We start from the raw sequence: 15,290 nt of genomic DNA, 5'->3' as shown, positions 1-15,290 counted from the left end.
CAACGGTTACATAAATGAGTTCTCATATGCACTCTTAGACCTAAGTAATTTTCCGAAGCCCCCAATCCTGCAAGAATATATGACCTAAGCCCTAACCCCACATGAAAGAACACTCTCACTGGGATGGCCTGACTCAGAGTCGTGCTAATGGGAAATTTCTGTTGGGGGCTCTACCTGATATGGCTTTTATATCAATGATATTTGGAACATTCGGTCTCTAATATCACGTTGCTGGCGTCTCTTGGATTACTGGAATGGCAACTGAATCCCTGGGGCAGATAGCAGGAGACTCTAACTGTTTCATCCTACTTGCCTTTAAAATGACTATTACAGGGGCGCCTGGGTGGCTCAGTCATTAAGCGTCTGCCTTTGGCTCGGGTCGTGATCCCGGGGTCCTGGGATCGAGCCCCGCATTGGGCTCCCTGCTCTGCGGGAAGCCTGCTTCTCCCTCTCCCACTCCCCCTGCTTGTGTTCCCTCTCTCACTATCTCTCTCACTGTCAAATAAATAAATAAAATCTTAAAAAAAAAAAAAAGACTATTACATATATTCTTTTAAAGTACAAATATACCTACCACATGCAAATGGAGGTCAGAATAAGATTAAAAATTTAGGTTAACAAATTAGGTAAACATTGTCAGTGATATCGTTATAAATTACACATTGGTTTAAATGATAAAATAGACTCTAAATAAATAAAAGATTTGCATAATCTGTATATATGACTTGACTGAATAACCCTGGCCTAATTTCCCTTCAAGTCATTCTCTTTTATCCCCTATGCTACTCTGATGGAATTATTTCAAGCTGCCCCATTTCTTAGGCCTTTTACCATATCAATTCATCTAGGTTTCTATTTGGTTTCCACAGTAACATACTTGTTTGCTCATGAGACCACAAAAAAAATTTGACAACTAAATCAGGTCTATTAGCATTCTTACGACTAAAGTTTCCTGTATTTAGATAGATAGTATTGTCAGTAAAATCAGAATACAATTTAAAATGTTGAGACAGGGAACAATGCCATCCATTACAATTCAAAACTGTTCTTCTGGAAATCTAATTTGATGCCATAGACTGATTAAAAAAAAAAATGGATGGGGATAGCAGGGTGAAGTATTACCACAGAGCAGCAACTTCCTTGAAATTGAGTGCTTCCTTTAGGCACAAGTGGAAGAGCATGGTATCAAGGAAAGAGTGGGGTCAAACAGGCTTAGTTCAAATCCCCATGGTGATGTTTTCTAGCTATGAAACTGGGCAGGTTATTCGGCTTTTCTGATCCTCAATTTCTTCATCTGAAAAGTGGGGATCTGGGATCTAATAAAACCTAGTTCAAGTTGCTTGGGAAATTACAGGTAATACATGCTCAGGACCTAGTACTGCACGAACCACCTGGCAGACACTCAACTGGTAATTGCATGGAAGGGTTAAGCTCTCAAATTTTTGGATTTCAGAATTATCCTTTAGTTCTCATGGCATACACCATAGTTCATGCAAAAATACAGAGACGTTATTGAATAGTATGTTTGGCTGCTAATTTACAGACCTTCTGATACATATCAACTAATACTAGGTTAAAATTTTTCTTTTCAAAAACTGAGATCCTTGGATTATTCTAATACCTCTATACGTCAAACTTTCTTCAGACTACAAGTTTGCAAACTATCCCAGGGAGAAATGACACATAAAAATCAGCGAAATGTTCATTTCAAATACCCAACTTTTATGAGGTTCATAGAAATAAAGACTATCCATTTAAAAGTTTAAAGTACCCTAACAGACAGCTGTTGTGCAGTGAGTGGCTAAGAACCCAGTCTCTGGAAGCATCTAGATTCAAATGCTGCTCTCCTACTCTCTAGCTGTAGGACTTTGACTGAGTTATGTCTTCTCTCTGTTCCTTGGTTTCCTTATCTGTGAAATGGGGCTCTAAGAGTACCCATTGCACAGGGTTGTAATGACGAGGAAAGAAAAATGCCTGAGATGTAGCAGGTACCCAATGTTAGCTTTCTTAAATTAATTAATTTATTTTAAAGATTTTATTTATTTATTTATTTGAGAGAGAGAGCGCACAAGCAGGGGGAGTGGAAGAGGGAGAAGCAGGTTCCCCGCTGAGCAGGGAGCTCAATGTGGAGTTCCTTGATCCCAGGACTCTGGGATCATGACCCCAGCCGAAGGCAGACACTTAACCAACTGAGCCACCCAGGCATTCCTCAATGTTAGCTTTTAAAGCAGCTTTGCCCAACAGTCACATTGCACGTATTCGAGACTCAAATTATCCCTGGTCATGCCTCGTGGTTCTTCCTATTCCTTGATAAGAGAACCAAACAGAAGAATTTCTTGGAAAGCATTTATTGCCTACTTCCTGTCCTGCTTGTTACAGACCTGACCTGAGCCCATCCTCAACCGTGCTGCAAGGCTCTATCAGAGGCTCCCCTTACCATGGTGTAGTCCACACACCAGTCCCACTCAGTCACCAACCCGTCCTGGACCAGAGACTATGTTATTGTGGGCCTTGCCTGACCATCTTTTATTCAGCAGCAACAGTAGGACAAGACTTCTTGGCACAGAGCAGACTCAATTAGAATTGTAGAACGAAAGACATCATGAAACTGGCAAGTGATAAAGCTGAGAGCCTTGATATCTGTAAAGGTCAGAATTCAATAATTGGTTGCCACTACACCCTGCTGTCATATTCATCTTCCTTCCTAAACTATGGACCTATCTCAGGATCCACTCAAATACTGGCTGAATGCCTGCCTACGTTGTGCTCTGGCCCTGAGAGTTTAGAGTCTGGAAGTATGAGCAATACTAACACTGAGAAAAATGTATTCCCTCCCTCACTCCCTTGGATTGTAATGACCAGGGTCTTTACATGTTCCGAATGAACTGTACTGAAACCTATAAAAACAATTTAGAATCTGTATTCAAATTCTTCTACATTGCTGGGGGGAATGTAACTTGGGATGAGCACTTTGGAAAAATGTTTGACAATATCTGCTAAAGGCAGTAATACCCTGTGACCCACCAATTCCACTCCTGGATAGATCTCAAGAGGAGTGAGTGCTTACATCCATCAAAAGACAAATCTGAACATGTTCATAGCAGCTGTATTCCTACTAGCACCAAACTTGAAATAAGCCAAATGCCCATTAAGAATAATACACAGAAATGAGCAAGAATGAACCACTGACGCTTGCAACAGCACACAACGACGTGGGCAAATCTCAACACAAAGAGAACCATTGTATAATTCCATGGGTATGAAGTTCAAAGACTGGCAGAATTAAAGTGCAGTGACAGCAGTCAGAATGGCAGCTACTACTGGGTGGTACGGACTGAAAGAGGTGTGACAGAACCTTCCAGTGTGCTAGAAATGTTCTCGATCTTCATCTGGGGGTGGCTTTATGCATAGATACAGATAGGGATAATTAATTGAACCTACGCTTAAGATTTTCTATACTTTATTGTACATAAGTTACACCTTTTAAACAAACAAGGAAAAAACACCATCCTTACTTTAAAAAGTTCAGTGTTCCCTCGCCTTGATTAATTAATGAACGCCAACCGCTATACTAACCATCGCAAGCATGCCCTTTGTGGTCCTTGCTGTTATGGACTTCGGATGCTAGTGGAGAAAAATCACTTCATTGGTAGCACTCTTCATTTGGCAATAAATCACATACCACCTTCTGACATCTCATTTGTACTTTTTTTCGATTACTTGACGATTTTATATTTTGCTTAAATTTATATCTGGTCTAACTTAAAATGTAAATTCCTTGGTTGGTTTAAGTCCTTCTATGCCTTTAAGTGCCAGTCACAGTCTTATACACAGCATGTGTTTACTAATTTCTTGTTTATTCATCTATCACCACCATAGTACTTCTCTCAGCCTTGCGTTTCCTGGCCAATGTTCTTTTCTTCGGATTTTCACTTTTTTCTGCCTCCTAGGCAGCCTGTAAGTCTGTCAAACACTTCAGAGAGTACACAGTCTATGTTTATATAAGCTCTATCTACTAGTAGAGTGTAGGATGTGGCTTACGCTATTCTAAGTTTTCTTTCTTTCATAAACCCTTTCAGCCAATAGTAGAATGAAATTCATTCTATATGATTCATCCTATTATAGAACCCTATAATAAGAATGTGGAAGAGGTCAAGTGCACAAAGTACAGATATAATCGATAGACTCACGTCATCCAGGAGAAAATGATATGCCTTGCTTTGATAGCTTTCAATGCACTGGCCAAAAAAAGAAAAAAGTAGCCAAGCCTCTCTAGCTTCCTCTTCCCACAGTGCTCACGGTCCTGCTGATGCCATACATATCCACAGACCCGGAAAATACCCCTGAGAATGATGTGTAGGATGCCATGCTACTCATCTCCCCAGCATGTTTTTTTAAATGTGACTTTTCTAAGGGTCATTAATTTAAAAGTTCCAGAAAAAGCATGAGCCCTACAACTGAATGTACTAAACAACAGTTACCACTGATCTGACAGAAAGAGCAAGAACCGGGGATGAATTAAGTTTCATAATTTTCTTTTCTGTGGTGTTGTTACTGACAGCAGGCCTCCCGTGATTCCCGAAGCTACCTGTTCTCACCTGAAGTCACAAGGCTGCAGGTTGCATCTGGAAGTCCCAGCCTCTCTCAGTGTATTCAGGCTTCCTGGTGACTTTCCTGCTGACCTGCACCATCCCAGCCACTGAGCACCAGCTGCCCTCACAAGAGCTACGCCCACTTCAGAGACGGAGCAAGTTGATCCACCACAAGCCCTGTGGCTTCGTGATGGAGCATGCTGACATAACAGAATCAGTTTCTGTTTGGTTCTCTCCCTGGTATTCAAAGGGAGAAGCCCAAATGCTGCAGAGCTTTACTCTTCTGTTCTCCTCGGAGACACCTGCTCACTGTAAATCATGAGGTATTATCCTGGGGACAATCATCAGAAGTCATGCTCCAGGGATACCTGGGTGGCTCAGTCGGTTAAGCGTCTGTCTTCAGATCAGGTCATGATCCCAGGGTTCCCGGGATCGAGTCCCACATCGGACTCCTTACTCTGCGGGAAGCCTGTTTCTCCCTCTGCCTGCCGCTCCCCCTGCTTGTTCTCTCTCTCTCTTTCTCTCTCTACCCCCCCTCATTCTCTCTGGCAAATGAATAAGTAAAATTTAAAAAGAAAGAAGTCATGCTCCACGTTATGATAGGTCAGTGTGACATACTAAAAATAAGTCCCCACAAAGTTCATATGTTGACGCTCTAACCCTCAACATGGCTGTATTTGGATATGATCTAGGGCCGTTAGGGAGGTGATACAGGTTAAAGGAGGTCAGAAGGGTGCGTTTTATAAGAAGAGGAAGAGACAGTAGAGATCAATCTCTCTCTCATCCCCCTCCCACACCAGGTCACAGAGAAACCATGTGAGGACACAGTAAGAAGATAGCCGTCCATGAGCCAGAAAGAGTCCTCACTAGAAACCGACCCCCATGGCACCTTGATCTTGAACTTGTAGCCTCTGAACTGTGAGAAAATAAGCATCTGTTGTTGAAGGCACCTAGTGCGTGGCCAGCTTCTGTTAACAGCAGCTCCCGCTGACTAATACAGTCAGTGAAGGGCTGCAGGGTAGCAGCATCCCATAAAAATCAGAGAACACGTATATGCAGTCCACCGGGTGCAATGCAGTCCCTGAATCAGCTCGGCACAAAGAAGCACTTCACAGAAGGATTGAGGATTAGGCTTGAGACCAGAATTCCAAACAGGCAGCCCTGCAAACCTGAGTGTGACTTGTCCTGGCCCCACCAACCCCATGTCATCCTTCCTTTCAATTCTTGAAGCACCTTCCGCTTCCTCTGCATGGAAAACACTTCTTTCCCTTTCTTCATCATCTAGTTAAGCCCAGTTCAGCCCAAAGGTCAGTGCCCAGGGAACGTTCTCTGATGCCGCAGGCGGGGCCCCCTCTCTGTCAGGGTCTCACAGCACCACATTCTTGCCCCAGCATTTGAAGCAAGTTGGCAGAGAGAGATTTCTGTGATCTCTTTTTAGGCGCATGTTTTAACCACTAGTCTGTAAACTTCCCACAGCTACACAGTGCTCAAATATCTGCAGCACAAAGTGGGGAAAGAAGTAAAAAAGGAAGGGAAAAGAGGTGATGAAAAGGGTAGGGGAGGGAAGGGGAGCAGGGGACAAAGACAGTGAAAGAGAAAGATTGAAGGACCCGGTACACTGACTTTGTCCGTTCCGGCTGCTGGACCGAAATAACCATGGGCTGGGGGGCTGTGTAGACAAGGTGGAAGGGCCAAGGGAGCTCGGGGAGGTCTGTTTTATAAGGGCACTGATCCCATTCAAGAGGGCTCCATCCTCAGGACCGAATCACCTCCCAAGGCCCACCTCCTAACACCATCACTTTGGGGGTTAGGAATGCAACATATGAATGTTGGTGGGAATGACCAGTCTAGTGTAGCCACGCAGCAGTCTCGTCAGATGGAGGCCAGCGACAGCAGGGAAGCATGCTGACCTGCTCACACTTGCCCCCAAAGTGCTGCCACACTTCCAAGAGCTGGCCCAAATCTCTCAAGTTAAAGCCACTGGCAAAGATCTGTGACCGATCTGTGACTCGCACCGCAGCTGTGGGACAGTCAGCCAGTCCTACAACTTGAAACAGCATGAACTAAATTGTTCTGTGCAAACTTTGGGGGCTGTATTTAGTCATTTTGTACACATACACACACATCTACACACTTACCAGTATAAGACTCTTAAAAAGTGACATATAAAAAAAACCCCACTGTGTCCCACTGATGATACTCGAGTTTTCACACCCCCTCTTGAGCTGCACACCAGTGATTCCCTACCTACGGCCCAGGGACCCCTTGGAGATCATGATGCCATTACTGTGAGGGGCTCACATGCATCCACAAAGCAAGTTCTGCCTGCAGACAGAATACATTAAAGCCCAATTATTAAAGGAGACAATGCCTATGAATCCACAGTACTGGCCTGATGATCAGTTTTGACATTTATATGACGGAATGATGCTACCGATCAAGTAACTTCAAGGGACTTAATTTACTTTTTTATATGTTTATGGATTTTACTTTCCCCTGGTTAGATCATTTCCATAACTCAAGAATAACCGGAAGACCTTAAGGAACAAAGCAACTAGCATTCACAGCATAGAACAGTGTTAGAACAGTGTTCCGTGTACAGCCCAGCTGTAGGTCATCACGTAAGAAGTGCCCCCCCCCCCCGCCCTGGATAGCTCCCTGAGCCTCCTGTTACCAAGCGACAGTCCTGTCCTCTATTCTAAATATGGACTTAGTGTGACTCTCGCCAACAAGAGGAAAAAGCTCTTGGCAAAAGGCTACAATGTCAGAGGCTTCAAGGATATCTTGAGGCCAAGTTTAAGTTGATCATCATCATTTTAGAAGGTACCAAGAATTTCTGTGTCTCATGAGTAAAGCACACATATACCCATACCTGAGCATCTCTGCAAGCCCTGAGGCTTCCTAACCGAGGTGTGAAAGACATGTGGTCAGAGAGAGAAAGGCGCCATCACCAAGCATCCCAATACAGCTGAAAAACATCCTGACCAGGAGTTGGAGGTCTGGATTTCTAGTCACAGCCCTGCTGCTTTGAAGTGTGTCACTTTGCAAGTCTCTGGGGCTTGGTCTCTTTATTTATAAACTGAAGATGTTAGGCTACCAGATGATCACAAAGCTCCTTCCAGCTCCGACAGTCTATTTTAGCTGTACTTTTGTCCAGGATCACACTAACAAGGGTTCCATTTCCATTATAAATTTGCAACTATATCTACAAAAGACCAAGTCTGGAACTCCTGATAAGACAAGAACTAATACAGTACCAAGCACTGGGTATACTGAGTGTTATACGGGATTCGGACGTACTTTCTCCAACTCTGAATTTCAATTCTGATTCTTCACCTCAATTCCGTATTTCCCAACTTATGAATTCCAAGAAGCATTGAGAGATACAGAAACCCTAGGATTCCAATCTTTTTCTAGCACCTTTTTTTCCCCCCAGAACTTTTTAAAATTAAGACTTTATTTCTTAGAGCAATTTTAGGTTCATGGCAAAATTGAGGAGGAAGTACAGAGATTTCCCACATGCGCCTGCAGTCACACAGGCACGCCTCCCCCGTTACCAGCTTTCCCCCCGACTCATATATTTGCTACAATTGATGAACCTATATTGACACATCATAAGCACCCAAAGTCTATAAATTATGGTTCACTCTTGTTATTGTACACTCAATGGCTTTGGACAAATGTATAATGACATCTACCATTATAGTAACTTAGAGAGTATTTTCACTGCCCTAAAAGTCCTCTGAGTCCATCTGTTCATCCCTGCCCCGCCCAACCACTCCAACCCCTGAGCAACTACTAACCTTTTCACTGCATTCATAGTTTTACTTTTTTCAGAATGTTCTATAGTTGGAATCCGTATGTAGCCTTTTCAGATTGGCTTCTTTCAGTCAGTAATATGAACTGAAGCTCCCTGCATGTCTTTTCATGACTTGATAGCTCATTTCTTTTTAGTGTTGGATAATATTCCATTGAAACATTCACTTAGTGGAGGATACTTTGGTTGTTTCCAAGTTTTAGTAATTACGAGTAGAGCTTCTTTCTCCCCGCCCTCACTGGAAAATAATGTTTATTGAGATCCACCAGCTGCACAATCTGCTCCTGCCATTAAGCTCCTTCTTCCTTTGCAATTCGGTCTTTCTTAAGTGGTCCCATGAATGCTTTCTTCTCCTCCACCGTCTGGAATCAGCCGTGGCCAAACATGGAGGTGGTGTCAATGAACTTAAGGTCAATCTTCTCCAGGGCCCGCCACTTGGTCTGCAACAGCAAGGACTTGTGGAAAGTAAGCACTCGCTTCTTGGTTCCCACCACACAGCATTTCAGCAGGACAAAGTCATTGGTCACTTCACCATAGTGGACAAAGCCACCCAGAGGGTTGATGCTCTTGTCAGACAGATCATAATCCGTGGAAGCACTGTTCTTGATCATTTGCCATCCTTGATGAGGTAGCCCTGGCCGATCTTATAGATCTTCTTGTTGATCTCAGTACAGCGATGGTAGCCTTCCTGCCCAGCCTGAGCCATGGAGAACGCCACTCGGGCAGGGTGCCATGCCCCAATACAGGCAACCTTGCTCAGGCCCCGGTGGGTCTTGCGGGGTAGCTTCTTAGTGTGCCAGCGGCTGGTGACCCCTTTGTAGCCTTTGCTCTTGGTGACACCAATGACATCGATCATCTCGTCCTGCCCAAACACTTGGTTCACAGGTACCTGCTGCTCCAGCCTCTCGTGGGCCCAGTCCAGCTTCTCACCCACTGTGCCTCCATTCACCTGGATCTCCATGAGGTGGGACTTCTTCTGGCACAGAGGAAGCAGACGCATCTGGGTGTGGGCGATGAACCGGATCACCTGGCATACTTCTTCATGCTGTTGAAGTCCTTCTCCAGCTGCTTTTTGCCATCATCATCCTGCCACTTCTTGCAGTATTTGGTGAAGGCCTTCTTCTTAGACTTATGCCAGTTCTTACAGAAGCGTCTTTTGCATTCATCACTGATGTTCTCGGCAAAGATGGTGCGGAGGCCTCGAGGGGTTTCCACGTAGCCCACCATGCCCACAACCACCATGGGTGGTGTCTCCACAATGGTCACAGCCTCCACAACTTCCTTCTTGTTCACCTTGGATCCTGGCCTGTCCACCTCCCGCACGATGTGAGTCATGCCAGCCTTGTAGCCCAGGAAGGCTGTGAGGAGGACAGGCTTAGAAGAGTCATCCTTCGGGAAGCTCTTGACCTTCCCACGGTGCCGGCTGCTGCGTTTCCGAGGCAAGAAGCCCAGGGACACATGCCTGGGAGCAGAGAATTTCCGGTGACACATTCCGCCGCCAAATATTGCTGGTAGAGATGAGTAGAGCTTCTACGAACATTCCTGTACAGGTTTTTGGGTGGACATAAGTTTTCAACTCCTTTGGGTAAATACCAAAGAGTGACTACAGATCATATAGTAAAGTATGTATAGCTTTGTAAAAAACTGCCAATCTTTCTTCCAAAGCAGCCAATGCTATTTTGCGTTCCCACCAGCAACAAATGTTGCTCCACATCCTCACCAGCATTTGGTATTATCAGTGTTCTGGAATTTTGTCTATTCTAATAGGAGCGCAGTCGTACCTCATTGTTGTTTCAATCCGCATTCCCCTGATGACATATGATGTGGAGCATCTCTTCAGATGCTTATTTGCCATCTGTATCTCTTTTTTGGTGAGGTATCTGTTAAGGTCTTTGGCCCATTTTTTGATCTGGTTGTTTGTTTTGTTATTGTTTGGTTTTAAGAATTCTTTGTATATTTTGGATAGTAGTCCTTTATCAGATATGTCTTTTACAAACATTTTCTCCTAGTTTGTGGCTTGTCTTCTCATTTTCTTGGCATTATCTTTCACAGAGTAGAAGTTTTTTTCTTTTTTTCTTTTTTTAAAGATTTTATTTATTTATTTGACAGAGAGAGACACAGAGAGAGAGGGAACACAAGCAGGGGGAGTGGGAGAGGGGGAAGGAGGCTTCCCGCAGAGCAGAGAGCCCGATGTGGGGCTCGATCCCAGGATGCTGGGATCATGACCTGAGCCGAAGGCAGACGCTTAACGACTGAGCCACCCAGGCGCCCCCCACAGAGTAGAAGTTTTTAATTTTAATTAAGGCCAGCCTCTTCCATCTTTAATCCATTGGATCCCACAGGCTTAGAGAGGGAGGCTATTAAGCTATTTTTTGTTGAAATATCAAAAGGAGGGGGCGCTTGGGTGGCTCAGCTGATTAAGCCTCCGACTCTTGATTTTGGCTCAGGTCATGACCTCAGGGTCGTGGAATCAGGCTTCTTGTGGAGCTCCTGATTAGCGGGGTGTCTGCTTGAGATTCTCTCTCTCCCTCTCCCTCTGCCGCCCACCCGCTGCTTGCATGCAGTCTCTCTCTCTCTAAATAAATAAATCTTTAAAAAATATACATCAATAGGAAACTTGTCCTTACAACATTGCATTTTTATGTCTTTTTCAAAATATTAACATTTCCTCTTTAAAAATGAGTATTAAGTTTAAAATAAACATAAACAACACTTCATTTATGTATCTTGATTCATGAAATGCATCCCTTGGAGACAGATTCTGAATAATAATAATGAAATAGAGCTGCTAACATGTTGTTACTAACCTTAAAAGCTGGTATATTTGAGGCGTCTAGGTGGCTCAGTCAGTTAAGCATCTGTCTTTGGCTCAGGTAATGATCCCAGGGTCCTGGGATCGAGTCCTACATTGGGCTCTCTGCTCAGTGAGGAGTCTGCTTCTCCCTCTCCCTCTGCCCCTCTCTCTTCCTCTGCCCCCCCCCCAAACTCATGCTCTCTCTCTCTCTCAAATAAATACATAAAATCTTATTTTTTTAATTAATTTATTTTTTTAAAGATTTTATGTATTTATTTGACAGAGAGAGACACAGCGAGAGAGGGAACACAAGCAGGGAGAGTGGGAGAGGGAGAAGCAGGCTTCCTGCTGAGCAGGGAGCCCGATGCAGGGCTCAATCCCAGGACTCTGGGATCATGACCTGAGCTGAAGGCAGACACTTAACAACTGAACCACCCAGGTGCCCCCATAAAAACTTTTTTTAAAAAGCTGGCATATTTGTATTTTTCCCCATCAAAAACAATTCCCTTTTGCAACCAGCATTAGAGAAAATTTAATACTAAAACAATTGAGAATATTTAACACATTTACTTCATTTATTGTAGATATTCAATGTGAAAATGGACATACTTTTGAGACTGGCATTTTAAACCTTTATAAGAAGTTTTTCTAGCAAAGAATAAAAATTTACATCTGTATTTAATTCTGAATTTCCCTTTGGAGTCAGTAAAATATTCATGTTTGCATCTCTAATTATGACAATAACATGCATTGTGTAATGTTTTGCCTTAGATATTGAATGTGTACATGAACACATATGCCTTCCAGACTAACCAGGGGACACTGAAGCCTGGGCCTCTTGCCTCCACCCTGTAGAATACAAAATAGTAGTCAAAACGTCTTACACACTGCCTCTCAAATAACAACAACATTCAAGTTAAGACCAGTAGGGGAAATCTGACAAAAATGATGCAGAGATGCTTTCTTGACTATGAAGGAAAACCAGAACCACCATGGGTGTGAGGGGCTTGTTGGCAGTTAATTCTGCCTTGTTTTCACACACCAAATATCTCATTTCTAAAGATAAAAGCCCTTTTCTAAGAAAAAGTTCAAAGTGAGAAAACAGTTGAAGGAGGGTCAACCGAAGCTGAAATTTGCTCAATACAAAGTTTTTCCATTTGAACTGCCATAATGTGTTTTCTGATCTCCTCACTTCACATAAATCACTTCACATCAAGGCGTCCAGCCATTTCCTGTCCGGCTGAAGCCAGTGACTAAGATTTGAGCTTCACCTTCTTGATCCTTTTCTCTACTCAGACATGTTCAAATGTAGCTTTTGTGAAAGGGCAAAGAAGTAGGTAGAAAACCAGATTATATATTTCAAGATCCCTTTGCAGTTTCGTTTTCTGTGATTTTTATAATTATTTCCTTAGCCTCTTCTCCATTATTGTACAGTCCTTGGTTATTCACTCCGCACTTTTCCAACCAATCATCATTTGTTAGTAATCTTTAATTCGAATTGGAAGTATCAGCCCGAACTCATGAAGCAATTTGCTTAATTTTCTAACTTTATGTCCTGAAAGGACCGAGAAATAATGACTAGCCAGCAGCAATCACCACCCCTGGTGTTCATATTGTGTCTTGAAATACTATTTCCGTCAAAAGGAACTGGAGCTCCATGGAGAAATGGCTGAATCGAGGCCTGGGAATAAAAAGTACAATGAGCCTGGAACATCTTGTCTATCAAAGACTTTCTAAATAAATAAGTAGAAAGATAAATAAGTAGATGATTAATACATGTACGCACATATACATACTATATACACAATTCAGAAGCCAGTTAGAAGAGCCACCCTAGCCAAGAACTGGGCAGTTTGATCATCAAACAGAATAATGATTGCAAATGTGTTTAAATCCATAAATTCATTTAAAAAGTTATTGGTCACTTTTAGAGGAAGCCAGTTAACCAACTCATTCTGAAACTGGTAAATAAAGAGGAAGAATCAGCATTTATCTTGCTTTTCTAATACAAGCTTGCTCCTCGGGATAAGTGAGAACTTGATACAGAAGAGTTTCTCTTTACGGAAGCTTTCCAGCTAATAAATGAAGAAAAATGTTAGATTTAGAAGATCACCATGCGGCACCTCCTAATGAGTGAACGGGATCTCAGCAACGGTCCTTGATGCTACGATCACCGGAAGCCAGCCCCACCCTCCAGAGGTTTCACAGGGAAACGAATTTTCCACTATTGACTCAAACTTAACACAAACAGCAAATGGAATAAAGTCAAAGTTAATTTGACCTTTCAGACTCTCTTCTTTTCAACCAGTTAAAGAAACTACAAGTAATTCAGCAACGTCAGTATATATAAGTATATATACTCTATATACTGACAAAGGAGCCAGAGGCTCCTATAAATTAGTTCATCCTTGGGTTCACCGCTCTACTTATGAGCCTTTCCTTAGATAAACTCTTACACATATATCCCCTAATAGTGACAAGTAAGGGTAATTCTGCTCTTACTTTTTTGGTCTGTGTTGTCCTTCTGTAACCTAAAATAGAGATAATTGAGTTAAAGAATTCAAAGAAAATTCCCTACAGAAGAAAACCACCTTTGGATCTAATTCTACTGTTGAGTTCTCACTGATTTCTTTTAAATGAAATGAAATGAAATGCAAGCTCTGGGTACAGTAATTTAACCACTATTTTGATCACTCCTCTTCTACTTAATTAGCAAAACTAAACCGTTAAGTAATCCCATTAAAAATGACAAGACAGGTAAATGGCTTTCTGAATCTTACAATTATCAGTACTTGACCTTAAAAAATCAGCACAAGCTCAAATGGAATTTGATCAAGAGGCCTCCAGAAACATATAGGCAGACACACTAGGGGAAATTAGTAGGAAAGGGACCTGAGGCGTGGGGAAGCATTCACATAGCAAATGACTTGGCTAGCTACAGGCAAATTATATCCTGGAGCCCCAGCTCCTGCACCACCAACCTTCCAAACAGAATCTGCTCTCACTGGAGGAAATGATGTATCCTTCATACATCAAGAAAAACAGTTCATCTCCCTATATGAACTTAAGCAACAATAAAATGAGGCCAGGACCTGGGTTTTTCTCGTGGTATCATTCAGGAAATCATCCTTCTATAGCTATGAGATAGGAATACAGCACCAGGGGCGCCTGGGTGGCTCAGTCGTTAAGCGTCTGCCTTCGGCTCAGGTCCTGATCCCAGGGTCCTGGGATCGAGCCCCACATCGGGCTCCCTGCTCAGCGGGAAGCCTGCTTCTCCCTCTCCCACTCCCCCTGCTTGTGTTCCCTCTCTCGCTGTGTCTCTGTCAAATAAATAAAATGTTTTAAAAAAAAAGAGAGCTGACGTGTGCAGAAGTCCTTACAGTCCAGGGCCTGTTTCCCTGCAGCAGCCCCGTATTGCTGGAGAAGGAGAAAAGTACCCCGCATCCTTTCAGGACTCTTTGGTCTTTTGGGTGCGACACAAATCGAGTGAGGGAAGGAGGCAGGAAAATCACCTGGATCCCTGCAGGATTAATTTATTCAAAAGAAATAACAGAAAAATACTCAACATGCAAAAGTCTTGTGAAGAAAATGAAGGAAAACCACAGAACATGCCAAAGACCGAGGCCGACCGCCCTTCAGAAGATGTATCACAGAGGCGGAAGGAAATCAATCCTCAACCTTCCGAAGAAGGTGTAAGCCAGGCAGCAGAAGGAAATCTTAGAGGAGGGCTGACCCAGCCTGGCAAGGGGTTTAAAGAGGACACTCCTGTGAGGCATTTGGACCCTGAAGAAATGATAAGAGGAGCAGATGAGTTGGAAAGGCTTAGGGAAGAGATAAGAAGAGTAAGAAACAAGTTTGTGATGATGCACTGGAAGCAAAGACATTCACGCAGCCGTCCTTACCCTGTGTGCTTTAGGCCTTGAATTCTTTTTTGTCTGATATTAAAATCTGGCCCCTGCTTTCTTTCTGTTAGCGTTTTCTGATGTATCTTTGACCTTCGGTTTACTTTACTCATCTGGTGGAATTTTGTTTTAGGTAGTTTCCTTGTTATCAGCATTTTGTATTTTGACCCATTCTCCAGGTCTGT

The 15,290-nt window shown here is 43.1% G+C and overlaps 2 protein-coding genes and 1 pseudogene across 6 annotated transcripts in view; 1 reads left to right on the top strand and 2 right to left on the bottom strand.

Annotated features, from left to right (window-relative positions):
* OSBPL6 (oxysterol binding protein like 6) overlaps positions 1-15,290 on the bottom strand; it is a 201,215-nt gene that overhangs the window by 119,407 nt on the left and 66,518 nt on the right. The window lies entirely within an intron of this gene.
* Positions 8,645-9,947, bottom strand: LOC118540120 (large ribosomal subunit protein uL3 pseudogene; annotated as a pseudogene).
* LOC118540121 (transcription elongation factor A protein-like 8) lies at positions 14,576-15,186 on the top strand. Its single transcript, XM_036099157.2, has one exon. The coding sequence runs from the start codon at positions 14,770-14,772 to the stop codon at positions 15,124-15,126; it is 357 nt and encodes a 118-aa protein (XP_035955050.2). The 5' UTR covers positions 14,576-14,769; the 3' UTR covers positions 15,127-15,186.

This window comes from Halichoerus grypus, chromosome 4 (assembly GCF_964656455.1).
Source record: "Halichoerus grypus chromosome 4, mHalGry1.hap1.1, whole genome shotgun sequence".
Classification (NCBI taxonomy): Eukaryota; Metazoa; Chordata; class Mammalia; order Carnivora; family Phocidae; genus Halichoerus; species Halichoerus grypus.
This window is presented reverse-complemented; position numbering and strand designations above follow the sequence as displayed.